General features: G+C 46.1%; 1 protein-coding gene across 1 annotated transcript in view; it reads left to right on the forward strand.

The window, feature by feature from the left end:
* The first annotated feature begins 915 nt into the window (after positions 1-915).
* The window catches only part of fam171a2a (family with sequence similarity 171 member A2a), a 47,611-nt gene continuing 23,217 nt past the window's right edge, over positions 916-25,309 (forward strand). The window contains exons 1-3 of the mRNA XM_088623128.1: positions 916-1,190; positions 17,407-17,634; positions 23,950-24,042. Of these exons, the coding sequence (XP_088479254.1) occupies positions 1,091-1,190; positions 17,407-17,634; positions 23,950-24,042 (421 nt within the window). The 5' untranslated portion in view covers positions 916-1,090. The remainder of the gene's footprint in view (positions 1,191-17,406; positions 17,635-23,949; positions 24,043-25,309) is intronic.

Below are 25,309 nucleotides of genomic sequence, written 5' to 3' on the forward strand. Positions count from 1 at the left end.
AAGTACTATAGCTGGAACGCCCAGCCTTAAGGAAAAACAAATAACTGCAACCTAAGAAAATCCTTGCATCCTGTGCCCTGCAATTAACATTCTCTTCCTCCTAAAGCTCAGGTCTGTGGAAGGAAAAGATGCTTTGTTATTTACTCTTCCAAAGGAAAGGAAATCTGTGTTTGCTTGCTGGCATTAGCCTGCTCCTGTTTTCCTTCAAGAGCCATTGTGAGAGAAAATGGCACCACTAATCTTTCACATTGGGTGTGCTTCCTGTTATTTCAGTGGTCAGAGGTAGGAGATGTGATTTTCGACGACCTCGGTTTCCACTTGCACGAAATGTATCTTAAGGCTTTTATGTGTTATGTTTGTAGCCTGTCCCCAAGCCAACTGAAGGATAGCAGGACTGGCCCTCTGAAATAGTAGGAATTAGACGGAAGGATATTTTATGGATAAGTCAGGAGGAGGATGAACTTCAATGTACAAATACATGAGTTGAAAAAGGAATTAAAGGTTTTACATGAGGTTTACATCACTAAAAACATTGCTAACGTGCTCCTGCTCAATTGAAAGAAATGGGAACTGAGAAAGATTTCGAAAGATAAGTTAGAACTTATCTAAAAGGCCGAAGAAGGGCTTTGGTTCGAAACCTACTGATGTTATTTTTTAGAAAAAAATGTAAAACCCTTTTATGCAGCTCAGAACATCCCTTTTTCTTTCTTGGATATCAGGCCGCAGTTCACAAATAAAAACTTTACTCTTAAAGTTTTATTATGTATTTGAAATAAAACGTTGCGATAAATGCATATATATCTATTCCGTGACATGAGAAACGCTAGGAGATAAAGTGTTTTTTTGGGGGGGAGTCAGAGGGCTGGAGTGGATTTGTCGGCAGTTGCGCGTCTTTGCCGACAGAGGGCGGTCGCGCAGCCGAAATCTCCCCCCCAGCATCTCCTCCCAATGCGAGGACAATGGGACTGTGGTGCTAACGGCAGAGAGCGTGCGAGGGGAGACGGCAGACATACCGCCCGGAAAAAAAAAAGACCTAGCAACATGGAAGAACGGCTACCTTAGCGGTGGGATAGTGATGCTGCCGTGAGAAATGCCACCCCTGCGCACCCCTCGTTTGCTCCTGCTCTTTCTTTTCCTCGGCGACGTCTGGGAGGTTTCCCCCAAATCCATACCGGACCAGGGGACACACGGTGAGTTCCGAGGTGCACGTTGGCGAGGTTTTGTGGGGATTTTTTGGTGGGGGCGGCGTGGGATAGAGGGGTTTAAGCCGACCCCTCCCATGCTATCCGAAATTGAGCCACCCGGCTGATGTACCAGCAACCCCCCCGGTGTGAAGGCTCGGTTCGGTCCGGCTGCGCCTTCACGGCCGCCTCGGTCCGGGACCAGACGCGTTTTCAGAGAGCATTGCCCCCCCATCGGTGTTCAGTTTGGAAACAAAGGATTTTTCCACGGGACCCCCGCCCCCTCCCGGGTCCTGTATGTGAGGTTGGAGGTGGGAGGGGGCCCTGATAAAGGCGATAATACAGCCGCGGCTTTGCGTTTTCGCCGTCATTTTTGTTGTTGTGTGTTTTTTTTTAAGAGCGGGGGAGCGTGTCAGGCACGGATTTTCGACACCGCGCCGTGAATCCGCTTCACGCAGAAAATGTCTCTCTTCCTGAGCCGCCGCTTGCGATACCCCGGTGTTTTAAAATGACGCACGTACCGATGCGAAACGTGCGTTTGGCCTCAAAATAATTCATCTTCCACACGATGCAAACTATGTGTTTACAAAGAATATCCTGCAAACCTACCGCGGGTGGATTGAAAAGGGGTTACATTTTGCCACCCGTGTTACCTGCACGATTCCTCCCCCCGGTAGTGCACTCGGTGTTGCTTGTTCAGGGCGCAATAAGGGGGATATTGACATTCACGCCCACATGCAAAGCGCGTTGAAGGCACAGCACAGGCAGGGAGATCGTGTCTGCCTGAGCCAGGAGCTAGGCCGGTTTGGCTATGGCACCCTGCCGCGGTGTCAGGTTGGGGCTATAGCCTGCATTGTTTCGGACTCGGTGAGGTACAGAAATCTGACCCTCATTAGCCACGGTGTCTGGTTTTATGGGCAACTGCAGCGCTATTCGGTCACGTTTGTTATTCAGCGCATAGATGTCTTCAAAACGCGCGTTTGAAGCCCCTTCGTCGCTAAGCGAGCATCTGTTTTCGTGGGCTAGCCGTGTGCGGAACTGAAGTTTAGGGATCGGAGTGGGAGCTTTCCGATGCTTGTCCTGAGTCTAGAATCTGGAGTCCTTGATGTTGACCTAACCTCCTCTCCCACTCCTCTGTTCTCTGGGTGATGTCCTGCCCTGTGATACAGAGAGGCTGCTGAGCACCGAACAGCTGTGGAATAGCAATGCAGTGTGCAGTCAGGAGACAAATCAGGATTTGCATACTGTGTAGTGGGTGGGCAGTCCTCCTGGGAAATAAAATGGTGAAATAAATGACGCCACAGGCTCCATTTTTTAACACCAGGAATGAGTAAGAAAGGCTACCAGCCAGCACGGGCTAGCTGATAATAATAATAATTGCTTACACTTACATAATGCTTTTCTGGACACTCCACTCAAAGCGCTTAAATGATGCATCTAGTGCCTTTGGCTGCTTGTAGATAATTGATCTAAGGTTGTCTATCAGCGTTTTCTTGAAAGAAACCAGGCTATCAGGTCCAGCGACGTGGCTGTTATAGCTTGTTCCATTCTCCCACACCCCTTTGTGTAAAGAAGTGCCTCGCCTTCTCAGTTTTTGAATGTGCTTCCACATATCGAAATTCTCTTTTGTTGTGCGATTTGTATTTCAGTGTTGATTCTGAAGTCCATTAGGTTGACTTAGAGGGTACGTTGAGAACTCCGTGCTTTTAAGACAATGTGTGCTTGAATCAGGCCGTCTTAGTATTCAAGGCTAAAAAGACTCTTTTTTTATCAATTCAGTTTGTCTGTCATGTACATAAGTGCAATTAAATGGTTATTTACGTGTGTGCTCCGATACCAAGACATTAAGAAATCACCAACAAAATAAACAGAGCAGCAGCAGCAACAACGAGTGAAATAACAGGCAGCTTTAAAAAAGCAAGTCAGACAAGCAGTGTGAAAAGAGGAAAAATACATCAGTGTGAGTCAGCTGCAGGGGCAGAGTTCAGTAATCTGACAGCTTGCGGGAAGAAACGGTCTCTGAATCTGTAGGTTTGTGCTCACCAGAGGCAAGGGGAGAGAGAAGGGAGAAATGGGGATGATTCTCGTCCTTAGCGATCCTTCCAGCCTTCCTGAGACAGCGGGTTGTAAAAATGTCCCCAGTAGAGGGGAGCTGGACTCCAGTGACGGACTGGGCTGACCTGATCACCCCCTGTAACACCTTCCAGTCAGACAGTGAGCTGCTGGCCAACCGCACGTGAGCACACTCTCAGTAGCGCACCTGTGAAATGTAGTGAGGACAGCTGAAGACAGACCACATTTTTTCAACTGTCTGAGGGAGTAAAGGCGGTGTTGTGCCTCCTTTGTAGCTCCAGTTACATGCTGGGACCATGTTAAATCATTAGTGACGAAGGTACCCAGGAACCTGAAGCTGCTGACCACCTCTACAGCCACCCCATTGGTGTAAATAGGGGTGTGGTCCCCACCCTGCTTTCTAAGATCGATGACTGGCTCCTTGGTTTTGCCGACGTTGAGGGAGAGGTTATTGTCAGTGCACCACTCCGCCAGGGTCCTGTCCTCATCCCTGTATTGGCAGGGATTCGGCCAGTGATGGTGGTGTCATCAGCATATTGGTAGATGGAGTTGGAGCTGTGTCTGGCCACAAGATCGTGGGTTAACAAGGAAAACAGCAGGGGGCTCGGCACACAGCCCTGAGGGGCATCTGTATTGACGGTCAGCGTGGAAGAAAGCTTTCCATCGACCCTCACAGTCTGTGGTCTGCCAGTCAGGAAATCCAGCATCTGCATAGAGAGGTGCTGCTGCCCAGGTCATTCAATTTGCTGATTGGTCTGGATGGAACTACAGTGTTAAAGGCAGGGCTGTTGGCCTGTTCCTGAATACTCCTTGTCAGCTACAGTACAGTTTGCAGCAGGTCAGTTAAAGGTTCAACCTTGATTCCACTCTTTTCATAGGCAGTGATAAGCCCGTGCCATCTCAGCACTGTTCTTCGGTTTGAGTTGCGCATGATTGTATAGAGGTGGCACAACCAGTGCATTTTACCCCCAGCCAGCTTTAATCACAAACCCGACTTCCTGTCAGACAGGCAGCTTGGTTCCGTTCTCATCTTTGGGGAAAAAATGAACAGGAGGCTTAATGGCTAAGAGCTCGACTTCTAATGTTTTAACAGCGGCAAGCACTTCCCACTTCTAAATTAATATCTAATTGAACAGCAATACTGTCAGGCCTCCTAGGAGATTTAATGCAAGGCCCGGGTTTGCTTCAGATTGGCTCCTTTCTTGGCAGAGCAGTGGCTCTGTGGCTCAGGATCTGCACCTGTGGCTGGAAGGTTGCCGGTTCGAATCCCGCAGCCGGCAGAGGAATCCTACTCCGTTGGGCCCCTGAGCAAGGCCCTTCACCCCAACTGCTCCAGGGGCGCCGTACAATGGCTGACCCTGCGCTCTGACCCCCAGCTTCTCTCCCTGCCTGTGTGTCTGTTTCTCATGGAGAGCAAGCTGGGGTATGCGAAAAGACGAATTCCTAATGCAAGAAATTGTATAGGGCCAATAAAGCAACATTATCATTATTATTAATTGCTGTCTTGAGCCTTTGTCCTGTCTTCCCTGTCTGCACAGTGCTGTGGGAGGTCTACCTGTCCCATCACGCACTGCTTAACTCTTCTCCTTAAGTACAGGTGGACATGTGAGCTTTTTAAATAACCAGTTCCTAGGAAATATTGTACGGATGCTGGAAAATGACATTTTCAAACGGCTGAAATCTTGCCAACTGCAGGAATGCATTTGATGCATTTCAGTCACTTTCATAGTGTGATTTTGGTTATTTTAGGCTCGTATTGGATGTGATTGAAGGATGATTTCAACTCTGATGAGGGGAGACAGATTCCAGAACTGCTGAGGATAGATCTGAGCAGGGGTTAGGGTTAGCTCTCACTTAGTACTAAGCTATTTCTTGACCTCAAAGCTATATTTTGAGACCCAATTGAAATGTAGAATGATACTTTGCACCAATCTTGTTTTTTGTCCAGGTGTAGATAGATGTATATTTATTTCAACAGGCTTGACTTCATTCTGTTTCAGAGTTGTTTTAGAATGCATCAGCAAGTGAGATGGGCTTTGTCATTTTTATTTTAGCCGAGAGATTTATCTGAGGTCTTTGGACTGAGGCTGTTCTTAACAGCTTTAATAAGCAACATTTTGTTAAGCCCTGTGCAGCCAAAATAAATGGGATTGGAGTGAAAAAGAAAAATAGGGGATGATGGTGGTTGATATTAGGATTGCAGACAACAGGAGAATGAATGCTGAAGCGTCAGATGTTGAAATGTGTCTTCAGAGGAAGGCTTCTGAATGGAGAAAGAAGCATTTTGATTTAAGAGTCCCCATGCGGGGAAAAAAACGGCTCGAGTGTTTGAAAGGTTTTCGAATTCTTGTGTCCCCTCCCACGAGTATAATTGTACATATAAAATTGCGTGCCTTCTGCTCCATTAGCAATCAGGCCATAAATATTAATGATTTGCTGTCGAAATACATTTTTTTTCCTACTAACAGTGTGAGTTTGGAATGTTGCCTGTTGAGAAAAAATCCTCTCTTAAATAGTGTCCTTGCAGAAAGAGGGGTGGACTGATTCCTTTGTTCATTATCCATACCTTACAGTAAAGCTTTATTTTTAGACGATAACCTCCTAAGAGCTGCTGTAGAGGAGTCAAAATTGCCTTCGTGGAAACTGGCACCTAGATGCCACTTCCTGATTAAATGCTGCAATGAGAAAGGACACTTATTTGTTTTTGCCCGATGGGTAACGTGCTTCCACGTCCACCTCAGGGCTTCCGAGGCCGGCCAGGGGAGTTCTCTCGTCTCGCAGTCCTGAAATCCGGGCGCCCGGTGGGGAGCCTTCAGCCGGTGCAGAAAACGGAAGAAAAATAATTCACAGGAACCTTCAGGAACTGCACCAGCTGTTCTTCTCAGTCCTCCCCCCACTTCTCTCGGGGATGTGGAAACGAGCGCGCTGTAAAAAAATATCTAGATCTAGCTAAACAAGTAGTGGGTGGGTGTCAGATGAGAGTCATTTAGGAATGAGAATTTGGGGAGATCTCAAGGAAATGTCCTGTATTGCATAGTGAGAAAACGCCAAATGCCAGTCATTCATTGACAGCATGAGCCTTTTACAAGATCGATACCGTACCAGTGTGTTTCTTAACTCCAGCCATACAAAAAGAAAATGCCAACAGCAAAAAAAAAAAGTTTGTCATCTGCGTGCGAATAAACTTTTGATGCCAATTCAGCATTGATAGTTGAGCTGGTGTGACCTGGGCAGAGTTTAAACAGTTGGAACCATTGTATGATTCTTACAACACTAGTTTACAAACATCTATTCTCCCCTTCCAGACCTCACCAGGAAACACTGTCGTTTTCAGGACACGACATCACTGTGGAAATAAACATGTTTTCTGTTGTTTTGGTTGGCGTTGGTTAAACAGGTTGCGCCTGTAAGTGGTGGTGGCGACCAGTAGGAGGCACCCTCCCCTCTGGAGCAGAGTTTCAGGAATTCTGAATGTTAGAGCCCCAGCATGGTGACTAAGGAACATCGTGTTGTTCAAATGAGAGGTTAAACTGACGTCCTGAGTACTCGTTAAATCCAGTTCCTGAATGCATGGTCATTTAAGTGCTGTGGCATGTTTGTAAGACTATGGGCATTAACCCAGGCATTCAGGCTGAAGTCCCTCCTCGATTTTATCAGTGTTACACAATTATTTCTGCTCCACCTGGCTTGTGGCACAGTGGGGCTGCTTGCGCAGAATGGCTGCAGTGTGTCACCCCAGTGGAAGTGGGGGTCCCCCCTGCAGGCGCAGTTCTTTGGGGTGAAGAAGGCCTTCCACCTGCAAAGACTCCTGCAGGGACAGCAGTGCTCGTGTAAAGTCACATTCTGGGAGGACCAGGGAGATATCTCATGGCAGGATATCACAGCAGCGTCTGTGCCCGAGTGCTCTAGGCATCACGCTGGAAGCTTGACCTCAGCTTTGTCGACAGGGAGTCGCTTTGGAAAAAGACTGTCCTGACCCGGAGACGGAGGGCAGGGCTAGTCAGGATCGAGTGGGGGAACGCCAGTCAGCTGAGGCTGGACCGAGCTGCGCCTGGTTGATGTCTGCAGGGGCAGATCCAGCACCGGGGCCCCTGTGTTAGGAGAGACGTGCTGTGTTTGTGCACTCCACTGTTATTGTCCTTGACCCCCCTCCTCGGCCCATCCACCACCTGAGCCAAGCAGCTCGATGGCAGCCCACTCACAACATGCGCGGTCGGCTCCAGAAAATAAAAACATGGTGAAAAAATCCGTCAAGTAACCCCCCAACAAGAGCTGGTCAGTGAGTCTCCCTGTATACCATTATCTTACTTACTTTTTATATCTTAAATTACCGTAAGAGGTTAGCAGATGTTTTTCTAATAAAACCCTGAAATAATACATTATATATAGTATATCATTATAGATATCGTTTTATATATTGCATATACAATTTGTACAATATAATATTATAAATAATTTATTTATAAGGATTATTCCTAAATGCTTAACCCCCCAGATAAGTTACGAGCTGACTGTAGACCCTGTTGTGGAGCTGTGCTGCTTCTGCTATTAGATCACTGTCGCTCAGTTTCAGCTGCACTTCATTTTCCTTCCCAATCGTTAAAGATGCCAGGTGTTTTCTTTTTAGGATTTTTATGCAGTGGCAGATACAACAGGCTTATTTCAGAGTCCAGATTCCGAACCATCTCCTGTTCCTGTCCGAGGGGCACGTGAGAGAATTGTGAGGCATCGTGTAGCAGACAGTACCTGGACAAGCAGCGCGTGAGTTCAACCCGGAAGTCGTTCCACATCCCCCACTGGAGCGTTCCCTTCAGGAAATCTGCAGCTCTGTGGGACGGCCCAAGCCGTTGGGGCGCTGCCTGTTTGAAAATCGTACCTTTGCGCCGTAACCCAGTTGGATTCCTTGCTTTTCGTCAGCTGAAAACCAAAAAAAACCTTAAAGGTTTTTGTCTCCAACTCCTGACAAGCATGGTAGCAGTTATTTCCACAGCTCTACCCGGGTGGATGGTGAAAATTCGAAGGCCTTTCTTTTGGACTGGGCTCGCTAATCACAGGAGCGCTGAGGATGCAGCTGACAGGCGCTGCAGCCTCTCCAGGGTTTGAATTAAGGAGTCTGGAGGTGTACTGTGTCAGCTGACTGACGTCTTGTCACTTGTTGTCCCTTGTGATTCCCACGGCCTGTTTGGACAGGTACCGGGGACGAGGTGGGCGTCAGAGGTGCAGAGCTCATATTGTCAGCTCCTTTAAAGAAGTTAAGTGCCGCGTACTCAGCGAAATGAGACGATAGCATTGTACTACATTAGATGGTCAGCCAGCTCTCAAAATACAGTAGTTGTGAAGTGTTTTCGTAATCATTTGGTCGAAATATCCATTCACTTCCTAGGCATTCATAATCTAGCGAGGTTTTTCTGCGTGATGCCTTTGTAAGACTGGGATGGATCCTGTCCAGGATGTAGCCCGCCTTGTTCCCATTGCTTGCTGGGATAGGCCCTGGCTCATCCGTGACCCTGCGTCGGACATAAGCTGTTAGAAAATGGATGGAGGGATAAGCAGGATTATACAAAAATCCCATCATTTTGTAAATGTTTTTAAAATCGATGGATGATTTTGGAAGACCCCAGGAATGTAACTGTGTGTGTGTGGGGGGTCCTTTCCTTTTGGATGTGAGAACATTAACAGTTCTGCAATCTCCTACTCGCACTACTCCAGCTTTTTTGCTTCTGTGTGCTTCTGCGTTTATTAATTGATTGATTGATTGATTAAATAGCTTTTGGAATCTGTAGGATTGTGAGTACCAGTCTCTAATGTATGTGCCTTCATTGATGAGCAGCAATTTTGCTCTCCCAGAGAGGGCAGACACTAAAGAGGCAGAGGACAATGCCTGTTAATCGGAAAAACTGGATCCTGGTTAGTTTACGCTGATCTAGATTATGACGGCTCATCCCGGCTGGGCAGTAAAAATAATGCTGGCCTTTTGCCGGGGAATTTAATTCGAACAGCTGTTTTGGAAAGAATTTGCCTGCTGACACCAGACACCCTTTCAGACAGATGATGATGGAGGTTTGGACAAAGCAGGTGCTCAAATAGACACTTAGACAACATGCACAGCCTGTGGACATAGCAGTCACTCAGTTACTCTTAGCTGCTTGTCCATCTTACCTCAGTATTAGCAGTGCAGCTAAGATCGCTGTACCCAAGTGCCGTTGGTTTTTATTCAGGTGTTTGGGAAACAGTGCAGTCTGTACAGTGAAGCTCATTAGGCGTCATGCATTGCCAAAATTAATCAAATGATAAAATGTCAAATCCTCAACCTCCTGTCTGGTCTCCCTTCCCTGTAAGTTTGATCTCAAGCAGGGAGCACCGATGTGGATGGGTAAAGTTCAGTTTGTTCTTTCGTACAGAGAATCTACAATCCATGTGCCACAGTCAAAAAATGAACCCCTGAAGCTGTTCAGTTGGAAAGCAAGAGGTGTTCAGCATCTTGTCTCCTGCAAGTTTTGTTGGCCAGGAAGAGAAGATAACCCTGCGTTGTCTTTGAGTGCCGATTCAGAAGATTTTCAATGTTTCGGCCATTCAAAACGTGCGGTTAGATGGGACTTGCACAGGATATTTGATTTTTGATTTTTGCAAAAAGCATGCTCCAGGAATAACAGTAACAGTACTCCACAAAAGAAAAAACATGCTAACAAGCTAGAAAGCGAAGGAGTACCTGTGTCAAACTGGCTAACGTTGTGGAAATAGTCTCCTCAGTGTTGACATACAGTTGCTCATATGTGTACCTGGCCTTGATCTGTCAGTTACCGGCGCAGGGGAAACAGAGGGGCTGAGACTGGTGTCCGCCTGCCTGAGGCCGATCAGCTTTAATTGGTTTTGGTCACAGTAGGTACCAAGAAGCTCTAACATTCCAAAACGCCTGGGCCCAGAACTACGATCTGGCCTACTTAAGGAGCCACAATTACACACAAGTGTCACGGTTCTTGGTTACTTCAGTATAATTTATTTTTAATGCCCCACGCTATACATCATCCGATCCTTTAAGAATAAAATTGGCTTTCGCATAGGTTACATATCCTCCCATATGTGCTTGCAGGGTAGTCCAAATCCTATTTTAGATTTTTAATCTGCATTCAAAATCTTGATTTATAGATTTTTTTTTTCCCTGTGGAAAGTGATTTCAGATATAGAGCAAAGGTCGGGATAGGGAAGAGATTCTCGTATATGTCCTTTAAGTAAGTCCATAGAGAGAGTGTGCCAGAAGATTTTTTACCGCAAAGATGCGGAGTGTAGCATGAACCAGCTCAGTGTTTATCCAGGGAAAGGTGCCAGATGTTTGGCCTTGGGTGGTCACAGTTTGAGGTTGTTGTAGTGTGTCTCATGATTTATGCAGTCGTAAGGCTAATATCTGACTGGCTGCTTGTAAATCCTTTCTCTGGGAACTACCCAAAAGGCTGCTCACGAGTAGCAATCCATCTAGTCACGTCTGCATGCCGATTGGCTGAGCAACAGTAGCTCATTTTAGGTCCTCCCCCCCACCACAACATTACCACATCTGGCCTGGGCTGATGATGAGGCAACATCTGCATCGCTCTTTGTAAGGGTTGAGCATGTATGTAGCACATTCTCCTCACCCCCTGGGCTAGAACTGTGAGAGGGAGAGGCGAGTTGCTCAGGTTGTAAAGCTACCCTCATGCTAGTGCTGGTCCTACTCGCTTCCAATCGCCTGATCTACATATTTTACTCTCCTTTAGTAACATTGCAAGCTCCCTAAACCGGCCTTGGTTTAAGCGCAATTAAGTGCAAGTTGTTGAGGTGAGAAAAGGGCACTTCTGTCCTGCCCCTGTGTTAATGAGATAAGTCTGCTCAAGCTGCACAGTTTCAGTTGTCAGCGTGTGTGCTTGTGAGTGGCTAGCAGTAAATCAGAGAGCTGGCAGGCGATTTCGGCACACCTGACAAAGCACAAGCAGCAGTCACTGCTCCTCCAGGCTGTGTCCACCTAAACTGATGTCCAAGTGTAGGTCTGTCCCACCTGCAGTGCTTCCACGTTCATGTAAGTTCAATAATAATTTTATAAGTGTGGTGGGCGTAGCAGGTTGGAACTGTAGAGCTGGCGCAGTTTAATTATTCCCTGCTGCCGTGTTGGAATATTTTATCCTAACCATTTTCTCTTTGTCTGTCAGTAAAGCCAGGCCTACCTGTCCCTGTTGAGTACAACTTTGACCATGAGCTGGGAAGCCCGTTGCTTTTCAGTAGCAGATCCTGAAGTCAGTCAGCCTGCTTCACATCCCAGTCCCCCGCACACGCCTGTCAGGCAGGCTTCTCGCAGACGCAAGCGCTTGCTTTGTGAGAGAAGAACCAGCAAGTCTCTCAAAACAAATGAGCTCCCTCGCGTAACGTGTTTGCGTGGGGGTGTAGGAGAGAAGCTACGGGCTGGGGCTGGAGTTTGAGTGGGTCTTGTGTCTTCCATCCATCTGTTTTCTAAAGGCTTTCCCTGTTCAATGGGACACTGTCCTGCAGGGAGTGCCGTCCTGTGGGCTCCCTCCTGTATGTGCAGCTCTTTGTGATCCTCTGGGAAAGAGAGTGCTATAGAAGTGGGGGAAATAATTATTTAGTCTTTCCCAAGTCTTCAGTAGGTATAAGATAAAAGAGAGGTAAACAAGTCTGCAGAATCTGCACTTGAGCGCAATTAAGTGCAAGGTTGTTGAGGTGGGAAAAGGACACCTCTTTAATGTCACTGGGTCGTGCCCCCGGGCAGTCTGATGAGTTGGCGTCCTGGCTGCTGCACGATCAGGGTGTTTTCACCCAGCATCCCCTGCCCCTAAGCGCCGATGTGTCTGCCTAACAGTTTAAGCCCTGGGTTTTAAAACCTGGATCTGTTCCTCTTCCTCATACATTCCAAAGACTGCCTGGCTCTCTGGAGCTGCTGTGTACGGGACACAGGACTGGAGCCTTGGAAAAATGTTTTTCTTGGCAAACATATTACAGTGCAAAAAATAATATTACTACCCACCTACCTCACTTTTGCTGGGATTTACTATGGTTTTAACACACCTTCACCATGGTGGATATAGGCCGGGCCACAGGAAGATCATGATAAGAGTTTCTGAGGAGAGATTGTGGTCCTGCACCACTGTTGACTCATGACCCAGTGTAAGATGGCACAATAAAGGAGTTTCACGCATGGGAAACCACAGCAGAAGTGAGGTCAAAATGACCACATGTGGGCAAAAAACCATGACCAGCTCTCCGTGGTGAACTAGCAGAGTGAGCTCTGGGATCTGGAGGAAGGCGGCGTGTTTATCAGGACAAGGAGGAAATTCCTGCTGTGGCTCCGCGAATCCGTGCCAGGGAAGGAGGTGATTTATCTCCCCGAGGATTATCCACCAGAATCCGTTTCCGCCGGCTCTGATCTCTGAAACGGATTGCGGACAGACTGGGGGGGGGACACCTGAGCAATCGGACAGGAGGGGGGGAATCCAACATTTTTAAAAGTTTTAAAACCGCCCTGCCACGAGTCCGAAAAGCCCCTCATGTCCTCTGCTTGGCTGTTGGGTTTCTGTTTCATCTTTCTGTTAATGCGGGGAGTGCTATTGAGACTAACACTTCACAGCAGTCGGAGTTATTTCAGTTTTTACTAGCCTCAGGCTCTTTTATATACAGTATGTCGACACCAGTTTGCTGGGTATTTCATCCAGTTGTTTTTAGAAGATTTGCGTACTCAGCTATTCAGCTCAAATGTGGGGGAAAAATGGCGATAATTTTCTGCTTTGTCAGGCCAACTGCAGCCGTTAAGCCCTGAAGCAGCTCAGACTGCTCTGCATCTGTTCAGAAGGTGCTGCGAGCTCTGCTCACCCAGTGCTCCTGGAGAGAGAGAGAGCTCCTTCTGGCAATTAAAGCCTCTGGTACCACACCCGTGCCAACGGCTTTTTAAACCCAGGGATGTTTCACTAGGAAGAGCATAGAAAAGAAAGAGACCTCGACGGAATTTTTGAAGTTCCCCTCCCGGAGCTGTGCTGCTGTGTCAACTGTGAATACCAGTGGTCAGTGGATTAGCAGAGGCACTCTGGGAGGGCGGCTCTTTCTGGCTGTTAAGAACCCCCTGCGTGTGCAGAAGGCATGCGCTATGTGGGCTGTCTGTGGTGTCTGGCCTATTCTCATGCATCCACAGTTGACAGGGTGTTGCTTAATTGAAGGAATGTCAGGCAGGGGGGTGTGTCGGGCACCGTATTGGACAATTGCTCCTGAAATGAACCTACGGTTAAAACTTACTGTGAACATAACACTAGTATACATGAAGCGCTGTTTCAAAATGAAGATCAGTAGCGCAAGTCAGGCACCCAGTTGTGAGAAGTAAAGTACTTCAGGCATTGCAGATGCCACTTATTGGGTGTTTTAGAAATGTACACATTAATAGGGTGACACTTAAGCCTAAACTTAAGGTGAGGGGTATGTAGTAATGTTTTAAAACATGGCTAATAACATTTTAATAATTATTTCTAGACAGTTATGAACGATCTAAACTAAATCGTTATCCCATAATCTGCTGCACCCGTTAGTGAAGGAACCCTCACCACTGTGTTGAAGTGATCGTCTACAAGGCTGACTTTCCAGGTGATGAAAGTTTTACCTTTTGTGGGAAGTTTCCCAGTTATTCCAGTGGGTTATGGCTGTACTGTATTGTGCCTCTTTTTGTGATCAATGTGCTATCAGGCACAGGCTAGACTGAGGCAGCTGTGCTTTGGTCTTTGGTGTGGAATTCCCCATGCAGTGGAAAATATTCTTGCTGATAGCTGTTTTCTAGCACAGAAAGTACATGCTACTTTTAATAGGAGCGAGGATTCAACATCTGCAATTTATTTGGATCAAGAATAAGGTGTAGTATAGTGCTTTCTGACTAGGTGACTCCAATCTAACAGTGTGTGTCTAGGCAAACACTTCTTTAAAAGATGCCCACACTGCTTGCTTCAGATTCTGGCATCAGCTGTTTCCTCATTCGTGCTTGTTTTACTCAGTGGTCACCGTTCCATCTCATTGGCTGCCTGGAATAATGTAGATAGTTCCCTGAACTAGTTCATTAGTTTACACTGCGAATGAGTCACTGTAATGCAATTAATGACTTCACACCTTTTTCCAGCAGCTTTTCATTCCTCTGAGAAAAATGATCCAGGATTAGGCTTTTGCAAAAAAAAAATATGCACGTTGCATTATGGAGGTCTATTCTAGGTCAGTGGCCCATCTTTGAGAAGAAAGCTGTCAATTCCAAGATATCTGAAACAGACATCAAAGGTAGAAAGGAACTCTCCCCGCCTTCTAATTAAGCCATTGTGTTTTCCATGTCATGCTTCATACAGGCCTAGTCTGTATGAGGTACAGAGAGAGAATCTCAGGTCTGGTCAGCGTCTCGGGCATTAGGACCCAGTGTGGTCCTAGACTACCCCATCCATTCATTCCAGTAGGATCCTTGAAGCTGTTAATCAAATGTCTTTTAATTTTCTGATTTGGCAGTAGGTGGTACGGAACTACCAAGCTGATCTCCCTTTGACTCCCTGGTCTGTTGAAAACCAGTGGGATTTAACCGATTAGGCTCCTGTTTATTCTCGCACGACTCGGAAGACGTCCGGGAATGGCGATGGATTTCAGGATGTCGTCGGTTGTTCGGAGCTCCGGGTCAAGAGGACGTGATTCGGACAGGGGCCTGCGCTGGCCGGGCTGGAGCTGGGTTCCTCCTCTAAAATCGCCCACGTCGAGGAACTGCTCTGTTCCTCCCTTTCATGGACACAGAGGTGGGCCAGCTGTGATCTTTCCTGGGGACAGATTGAGTCTAATAATCCTCACTGACTGGTCCAGCATCCTTGGAAGATATGTCCTTCTTTTCACTCTCATTCAGGCTCTCCTCGGGCATGGTGTTGCTGCGGTAGTGATGTGCTTCGGGGCTCTGTTATCACACGGCCCAGTGCTGGGTATTTAGTGGCAAGAGATCCCTGCTCTCTGGTGTACTCCATTCCATGGTGCACAGACACAACTGGATATCGGAGTAAAGCACAGTTAGCCCACATCAGTAGGACCCAGCCTGATTTAGTCAGTTGGAGGTGTGTGTGAGGGCTTCATGCCCTTTTCCCCCCTGTTGTCTAAGAATAATTTTCTTAAGTGGATATGGAGCAGTGTTAAGGCAGGAAGGTTGTTAGCAGACCACTGTAAGGCTGGAAGTGTGAAATCTCTTTTTCTCTGGTGTGGTGCATTGTGGTGCTGTCGACAGGGAAGACCTGCATTCTTTAAAGGGGAACTGCAATGTTGTTTTTATTTTGGGGTTAAAAGGAATCTGCGCTGATGAGTGCATTTCAAACCACAATAAAAGTAACGTACACAGTAACTTGTAAAACTTCCAATTTACATCACAGATGAGATGACATTTCCAGGTATGCACAGCACCATATTCTGAGTTTCAGAACAAGCCAACGAAACATCCAGTGACGTGTTGCGGCCCTATTACATTGTAAACGAGCAGGCTTGTTAATCCAATAGAAATATTACTTTTTGATTTAGAGACAGTTTTACCAACAAAGACTACTTACTCATTAACTCTGTATGCAGATCACATTGGAACATTTCTGAGGTGAAATATCTGCTGCACAACCTGTATTTATTCGCTCGTACATTACATCACATTAGTCATTACCGTGACTAGTGAGCAGGAAGGGCTGCATCACGTTGCAATGCATGGGAACTTCAATGCCAGTATGCAAAAACATGGCGGTTTGCAGTACTTTAACAAAGTTCATGATTTTGCGCATAATTCAAAATTCCAGTAGTGATGTTTGGTTTGGCTGTGGGATGTCTTGTAACCATCTTGACCAGAATAATGTACAATAACTAAGTAGTAAAAGAGCCTGTGTTGTCCTAAAATCAACTGTCTTAAAAGTTATCCTTTAATTTGTTTATGGTCCAAACAGCATTACATACAAGTTAAAATGCCAAGAACAGGCACTTTTGGCATCTCATTTTTTTCCTCTTTAGCTGGAAACACTTCCCATATCCATGGAGACTTGTGATGGCCTATTTAAATCAGCACCAACAGACTTCGATAAACAGCATAGCATGAGAGGCTGATAGCAGAAATCAGTGGGTCCATTAATGGTAAAGTAGTGATTGTAGTCTAAAAGCATTACATGTCCCAGCAGTGTGGGAAACCGAGACATGTCTCAGCCTTTTTGTAAGGCTTTTTACCAACTACGGGCAAAATCTTGTTCAGCTGAAAAGCTCTGATCAACAGGGTTCAGTGGAAGCTGTAGATCCTCTCCCAGCAGGCTTCTGTCCTGGTGAGCAAGGTCGTCACCACGGTAACCAGGACACAGCCAGAATGGCCAAATCAGGTCAATACCTTGCAGGCCTTTCCTTTGGCTAGACCCTCCAAATCAATAGAAGCAACTGGCTTGTTCCTCTTGATCTTCATGGGGCTCTGTCATACGGAACAGCACTAAACACATTTTAATCTCCCTAAAAACACTCAGTCTGTCGTGGAGTTATGAGTCATTGGAGGCGGACAGGCTGAGATAAAGAGAGAGCTGAAACGTGCATCATCTGTGCCAGAAATGTCTCCGTTTGAATGAGCCAGGTGTGAAGCAAGATGTTTGAGAGGAGGAGCTGAGCCTATGCTGCCATTAATTACATTTGCAGGACCTGTGTAACTTCTGTGATGGATGTGTTTTTATATAGAGGTTGGAGATGCAAGAAATCTCAGGTTTGTTTGACTTATGGGATAGATGGAGAAATGAATTATTTACAATTCATAGATGACTTTCAGAAAACAAAAACCTCATGGCGCTGGACTGCTGTGTGATCATTGCAGTCGAGCAGTCATGAGTGCCGTCTTGTCTTTTGTTGACATCTGTGAACTTTTAGACATACATCTTATCACGTTTTGATAAGCCTGACAGCGAAAATTCATTTGACACCTCTAAACCAGAGCATCTTTTCAATTTCAATTTCGAAGAAGCAGTAAATTAGTTTGATGTGCAATTGGAGAAAAAAAAACTAGTTCTGAATTATTGGACCGCTGACCCCTGTGTTATTTGACGCTGTGTTATTTCACCTGTAAAACTAATTAAATGGATGACAGGCCTTCATTTTCCTCTTATCTTCCTCTTCTGCTCCACAGAGGTCTTCATCAGAGTTCAAGTGTTTGACAACAGCGACCTTTCACCCTTGGCCCGCGCGGCTGTGGAGGTTTATGGGAACCAGTCGACCTTGGCGTCTGGAGTGGCGGGCGACGATGGGGCCGTCGCGGTTAGGTTCCAGTACCGGCCGGGGACGTGGGTTATTGTTACCGCCTCCAGGCAAGGCTTCGTCACCAACTCGGCGCCCTGGCACGCCAGCAGAATACCCTGTGAGTAGAAAGATGTTCTTTTTCAATTTTCTGTCTGTTGTTCAGCCTGCTTTTGCTACTTGCAGTCTTCTCTTTGGTCACTTTACTGAAACCAGTCTTTGCATGTGAAACATATTTGCACCCAAATTTGCTGCTGTATTACCCTGCAACTCCCAACTAGCAACACACTGAAGCTCAGCAGGTGGGAAAGCTAAGGTCTCACTCTCCCTGCGATCTGTGTGGGTCCTAATGCCCCAGTATAGTGACGGGAACACTAGACTGTAAAAAGGCGCCGTCCTTCAGATGAGACGTAAAACCGAGGTCCTGACTCTCTGTGGTCATGAAAATCCCCAGGGCATTTCACAGAAAGAATAGGGCTGTTATCCCAGAGTCCTGGCCAGATTTCCCAATGGCCTTTACCTCTGTTCTCCTCCCCACTGAGAGCTGGTATGGGGAGTGTACTGGCGCATCATCCAGGTGGGGCTGCACACTGGTGGTGGTGGTGGAGGGGATCCCCATTACCTGTAAAGCGCTCTGAGTGGAGTGTCCAGAAAAGCGCTATGGAAGTCTAAGGAAACATTAGTATAAATTATTATGACACTTCGGTTTAGAATAAAGTTTGTGGAGTACCATCATCTCCCCCATCTATCAAAATCAACAAAAAACTAAAATGAAACAAATTTAGGGTTTCACAGTAAGTGTGAGAGATGGCAGGTTAATTGCCTTCAAATTAATTCAGATAACCAATCACAGTGAAGATGGGATGAAATGTACTGCAGCCACAAAGAACAGTAACTCAGCCTAGTGGATACGATGTTAAACAATAGGGAAATGCGTGTAAAACTGTGAACAGCAGGCACTTGTTCCCCTGTGGGGGTCTGAGCAAGCTGGCCAGCCATGTACTTGAATTCCTTTCAGGAAACAGCTGGATGAGATCCTCTGATCAATCCACTGCTGACAAAGCAAAGCTAGATGAGTTGCAAGGCCTCCTCTCAGAAAAAGAATGTGACCATTCTTGTGTCCTTATGAGTGCTGTAAGGAGACTGTAATGTCAAATAGAGTGAAATGAAGTGTGTGGAAAGAAGGTGTCGTATTGTTGGCTGTATTTGATAACAGCAAGATGCTTTTTCCAAAAGCAGGGCTGACAGGGTTTTAGGCATGCGTATTGCAGTACAAAGCATTATACCCTGATGGTCAAGCGTGACAGATCTTCATGCAGTCTCAGAGCTCCCATGCACCTTCAGGGTGGAAATAAAGCTGACCAGCTGCATGGTGTGGTTCCCACGTGCAGTGATCTGCGTTTCTCACAGTGTCCAAAAACGTTCCTCTTCGAAACCGCTGAAGGTCCAGTTCTGAAAGGTGGTGCACAGTGTTATGTTGTGTCAGATTTGTTGAAAGACCAATCATTTCAGTGTTTTCCCTGACTGCACTTTGCTGTATGGAGCAAACTGGGTGTACAGATAATCTCTGAAAATCCTTGAAGATCAAGTGCTCCATGAGGAAATGTGGCCATTGCTCAAAAATGACATTTGAAATGTGCCAAAAACATTTTCTGAGAAAAGGCATTTTTTATGTTTTGACATCTGTGATTAACCAGGTGTTGCTGTAATAGTAGTCCATGGCAATTCTAGTTCACCATGGAATAAAATTGATTGGTGACAGTATATTTATTTTGCATATTTATTTTGGTTCACATGAAAACTTCTGACTCTGTGATGAGTACAGATAGGGTCATGGTTTACAACATGTGCTTATGTGCTCTGGTTGCCGAGTCCCTTATCTGTGACCTTTGACTTCTCCTGAGGTATAATACCAATCTGTTCTACAGCCCTTTTGACATAAATACTAAATAAGTTAGTGGCTGTTCTGGAATAATTAATCCTCACACTTATATAGCGCTTTTCTGGACACTCCACTCCACTCAAAGCGCTTTGCAGGTAATGGGGATCCCCTCCACCACCACCAGTGTGTGACTCTACGCGGATGATGCACCAGTACGCTCCCCACACACCAGCTCTCAGTGTGGAGGGCAACAGAAACCAGTTCATAGATGCGGATTATTAGGAAGCCAGTAAAAGCCAGTGGCGAAATGTTTGGCCAGGATTTGAGAAAAATTCTAGGATTTTTAATGAGTCAGGACCACGGTTTTACGTCTTATCTGAAGGACGGCACCTTTTTTACAGTACAGTGTCCCCATCGCTATGCTGGGGCTTTAGGACCCACACAAGCCAAAGGGTGAGCGCCCCCTGCTGGTCCCACTAACATCACTTCCAGCAGCAAATTTTTCCCAGGAGTCTCCCCTCCAGGTACTGGCCAGGCTCACACCTGCTGAGCTTCAATGGGGCTGCCAGTTGTGAGTTGCAGGGTGGTTTAGCTGCAGACATGCCACGTCATGTATGTCAAAAACCATCCTTGTCCACGCAAAAGGACATGCCTGCTCGGCCGCTGGTGATCGAACCCCCTTGGACTGCCTGTTGATGCTGCTGTTGGTTGACTCAAAGGCCGGATGTTGCATTGGCCCCAGCTTTCTCCCAGGCGACGTGGCATCAGCGACTACAGAGCCGGCTGAGAGCCCACCTGTTTGACAGCGTCCCTGTTATTTCACAGGACAAACTATTTCAAACCCCTTTGCAGTTGCAGTTTATTTTGATTCGTGTTCTGAAGCTCTTTGATTCCAGGCAGATATGGCAAATTCAGTGGTGGCGAAGAACATGGATCTGTCTATAAGAACAGCTGGAAGCTACTTAGGTCTGCAAGCACCAGAGTTTCCAGCATTGCACTCTTGCTCTGCGAAGCATGAGGAGACAGACCTGAGACACATGGCTGTGATTTTAACGATGTCCATGCTGAACTTCAGACACTGCTTTGAAAATGAAAGGGAGTTCACCCAGTGAAGAATGTCTCCACAAAACGAAGCCTAGATCAGTTCGGCTAAGCTGCTTGTTTTTCTTATCCTATGTCAAAGTGTTCAAATTTCTGTCTGTGGGAGAAGAAATTGCTTCTTTGTTGAATTGCAACAGTTGTACCTGTTGAAATGGAATAAATGGTGTCTTTGTTATTCTATGCTGAGAAAAGTATTGATTGGGTGCCGATTCCTAGTATCTGCAGAAACTGTTGGCTTTAGTTGCTGAATTTGCTGATTAAATGAGTCATTGGTAACTAGTGCCTAGTTATCTTGTGTTTCAAATCAGAATTTTTGAGGGAAAAGAAGTACATTTGCTCTGTGTTGTGTATCGTTCGCAAAAATCACTCCCTAACAGATTGTGATCCGTTTTTATAACACAGGACAATAGTTTGGGTTCACCCCACACCCCTGCCACCCCAAAATGTTCCTGTTCCTTCACTAGTCTAGAGTTCAGGATGCAAGGATCTCGTAAACGGATTATAATGGCTGACTGGATCATCCCCATGTGACTGGCCGTGAATTACTGAGCTGCACTGGAAGGGATGATCTTCTAAATGCAGCGGTTGTTCCTCTGGTCGTCACTGGAATTGATTTGACACACTTGTCATTTTTTATTGCTTCTCAGAGCCTTTCCATTTGTATGTACAGAGGCCTTGCTAATACCAGCGTGTCGCCTTTCTGGTTCTCATTGGGCTTTTCTATGCCATTGACCCTCAGTCACGCTCCTCCTCTGTCCTGCTGGTGAGGGCTACGGTTGTTCTCGTGCAGGGCTGTCCAGCTCTGGTCCTTGAGGCCCAGTGTGCCTGCAATTTGTCATTCCGTTTTCGCACTTCAGAAGCAAAACCAGCTGGTTACTGATTAATTGGACCCATTTCACAGCCTCTTACGACCTGGATTGGACAGGCCTGTGCAGTACCATCTGGGAGTGTTTTCTCTTCTGGATAGCTTCACCTTAAAGGCTCTTCAGATGAGATGGTTGCCACCATTTTCAAACCCACTTTCACATGCAGCGGTTTGTAAACTTCAGCCCGGTCTTTTGTCTTCACTGCTTGTCCACTGAATGCTAGCCCAGCCCATTGAGCAGGACTCTAAAGGGGGCTGGTCTTTCCGTCATTGAACTGTTGGCTGAAGGAGTCATGTTAGAAAGACTTGAGATCATACACTGCAGCTTAGTATTTCCAAGAAACACGTCTATGACTAGATAAAGAGCTGGAAATGTCAGGTGCAACCAATTTCATCATAAAATCAGCAATCTTATGTGTACAATTATCCATTTTTCTTATTTAGGCTCAAGTGAAGTCAAAGCATGGACCCATTTGCCAGCAGCAAATTATAAATCCTAGACGTACTTTTGCTCTTTCATTGGGAATAAGATTCTTCTTAGCATAAAGGGCAATTCCATATGAAATCAGTCAATATGTGGCTGTTTTTGACCTCACACCTTTTGATTTTAACAACAGCTGGCCAACAATTCAGGAGATGCAAACAGTGGCCTATCTGTGACATACTGAAAAATGAGCATGAATTTTGAGATAGAGGTCAAAGGTCAGAATGACCTAATTTCTGTAGCTATTTTCCAACACCAATTTAAAAGTATATTACACTGTTTGAAACGGTATTAAAATCACGCTGATATGTTGATCAGTGGTGAGGATATGATTGTGTTACAGTACAATGAAGGGTCAAGATTGAGTCATCTTTGAGTAACTCTGTTTCCTAAATGGATGACCATCCAGGTCCAGAAATCACAATATGATTTCTCATAGCTTCAGACATTCTGGAAATTTTCATTAAAATCAAAAAGAGTGAAGCCGACAGGACACTGATTTCTTAGGAATAACCCAAGTGTCATGTGGATGCAGGGTTTTGATTTTGTCATTTGTGCTTGGCAGTTCATTCACAGGTCTTTGCTGGTCTTGGCCTTAGCTGAGTATTTTATCATCAAATTAATGTTCAGTGTTTTTTCCAAGAGGCACAAAACAGATCTGATTGATATGAACCCAGAACCCTGAAGATTGTATTTCACTGTAAAGTCACACAGCGAGGTGAGGCTTTTAACAGAAAGATCATCTCCCTGGACGTGACAGAGCTCATGTAATAGGACGTTTGCACAGCTGTGAGGCTGAGACTGTCTATGAGTTATCGTCTTACTCACTTCAATCCTATATTTAAGTAAAATAAAAAAAAGTTAAATCCTTGTTTTTTTCCCTTCATCTCTGAAATGTTATTCTTGAGTCAGCCTTATCTGAGTTTAGTCTTGGGTCTCATTCACTAGTTCCTTTCTCCACTCTCTCTAAAGTCCTGTCTGCTTACATGGAGTTGTAGACAACATGTTGTAGTTCTTCCTTTAAGGAAATGTGTATCAAGATGATACGACAGGAAAAATACCATTTCCACCAGTAGTTTCCAGTCCTGGTCCTGGTGACCCACATACCTGCTGGGTTTTGTTCCAGCCGAGCATCAAACCCTTCATGAAATTAGTAATTGTTTGTTCTCAGCTCTTCAACTTGTTTAATCATGTGCTTTAACTGTTATATACTGGTATATGTGTTTATCTGTAATAGTTTGTAAGTGAAATAAAATCCCCAAATATGTGACTGGAAACAAAATGCAAATATTCAACTGAAGCAACTTCTTAGCTCAGGTAAGGCACCGGTGATCTAATGCAGGTGGGCTGGAATGACAAACAGCAGCAGGTGTGTGGGGCCCTTAGGAATAACCTGCAGAATTTTATCTTGAAGAATCGGCTTTAAAAAACATTGTTCAATCGGATTACTTTCCTTGACTTTATTAAAATCACTTCCCATTTAAAAATGTGGTTTCTGGGTAATGTCCTGGGTTTTGCTGTGGTGTCTTTTATATATGGAGCAGAACTATTGATGTCTCTTCTGCTGAATTTGCATTTTACTGCTGTAGAAAAAGATATCACGACCCAAGATGCCCAGATGTTTTAGAAGGCTCCGTCGCAAAGTTGTTTGATACCAACAGCAATGCATAAGCGTTGAAGAAATGCCGCAGCTGTCAAAACAGCTGTCAAAACCCCACAAATGCCTCCGCTATTTTTGTTAACTCGCCTTAAAAAAAACTTCAGACACAGTATTTTATTTCACAAGTGACGTTAGCTCATGGAGGGGTAGTTTGGGTTCATCTCCTTCTTATAACTTTGAAGGTCGTGACAATCAGCTGATTTTCAAAACTTGAGTTTCAAGAGGGTGGGAGCATTTCCTCAGAACAAGAAGGACAAGAAGAACTTTTCATCTCGAGCTTTTGTTTGGCTGCTGCACTGCTTTTGTTTCAGTTTTGGAATCGCCATCAGTGTGGATCAGCCTGACACCCCACGGCCGGTGCTGTTGCCCCCAGAGTGATCCGTGTCGCACTCTGACTGACGAATTGCGTGGAAGCTGACAATCTTGTCCTGTGCTCTGTTGCAGTGTACGCCTCTGTTAGTCTCTACCTCCTTCCCCAGAGACCGGCGACTCTCATCCTCTACGACGATGTGGTCCAGGTTCTGCTAGGATCCCCAGGTAGGTGCTGGCGACCCAAGACCCGCTTGCCCGTCTTTCAGAACCCCCTGGTAAAAAAAAAAACCACGCTGACCTTTTTGGTTTGGCAGGCAGCTTACCCGTAAACACGAGAGAAAATGGGGGAGCTTATTTTAGGAAGAGTTTGAGCACAGGGGGTTGTGTGTGGTGTGTGGGGGGGGGGGGGGGGGGAACCTGATGTTGCCCTTGAACATTGGAAGGGATTTTCTGTTTAAGCAGAGTTTAGAGTGTTGTGCGATTGTCGACTGAAAGGAAAATGTGGTGCCCGTAGCTTTCTGATGCACAGGCCTGAGGTCCGTTTCCTCGTATCTAAAACCGTTTCAGGACACGGGCGCTCGGGGGGGCCATGCCCCTGATGGATCGCGGTGGTGGCATCAGATCTTACCTGGGTCTAGACAGGGCTGTAGCCCCAGCTGCGCCTGGGGGGCTGGCACACCAGGGCAGTGCTGAGGAAAGCCATGTGCACTCTGCCAGGCGCCAGGTGGCAGGCACTCCCTGGCTGGCTCTTTTTAATGGGCACGCTGGAACAGAAAAGTGTAACTCAAGAGCCACTGTGGTGTTTCTGTAAATGAGAGAAGTACTCACGCCACGCTTTTCTTTCCTGTGTTTTGTGGCGTTTCTTCCGTCCAGTTATCTTCCAAATCCAGTCCGTAATTCGCTCTCTTAATCCTGATCCGATCCGAGTTCCAAAAGTCCGTAATAAAGCTAATCCAAGATGTATCCTTATCCACTATCCGCAATCCGAAAACCATAAACTGTTTCTCCTTTCAGTAGTCCATGATTCTTTAGTCCGATCTTTAACACAATCCTCTTTCCTCGCTCTTCCTCCAAACCGCATCCACCTTCCGCCCTGTTCACTGCCTCCGGGGCACTTATATTTCGGTTCCTGATGAGGCTCAGCTGTGTCTTATTGTTTCTCAGGGTAGACCCTCTCCATATACAGGTCAGCTGATTCTTCTTGGCAGCCATTTTGCTTAGGTCCATATCTAGTATTTGAAGTAGGTCATTCAGAAAATACCTGTTATGAATGACCCTTCCCCTGGTCCTCTTACACCTCGTAGAAACAGACCGAAGATCTGAGTGCCAAGACATCTGCGCGCACATACAGGTTGCGCAGGAGCAAAGCAGCAGTGCAGACTGCCACCTGGCACGCATGCCATGTTTCCATTGAGGGAGACAAACAAGGGAACAGCACTGCCACTCTGCTTTTAGTGCAGTACGGTGTCGGAGTGACTGAGGACATGCTGTC

This window comes from Lepisosteus platostomus, chromosome 28 (assembly GCF_059453375.1).
Source record: "Lepisosteus platostomus isolate fLepPlt1 chromosome 28, fLepPlt1.hap1, whole genome shotgun sequence".
In the NCBI taxonomy this organism is placed as follows: domain Eukaryota; kingdom Metazoa; phylum Chordata; class Actinopteri; order Semionotiformes; family Lepisosteidae; genus Lepisosteus; species Lepisosteus platostomus.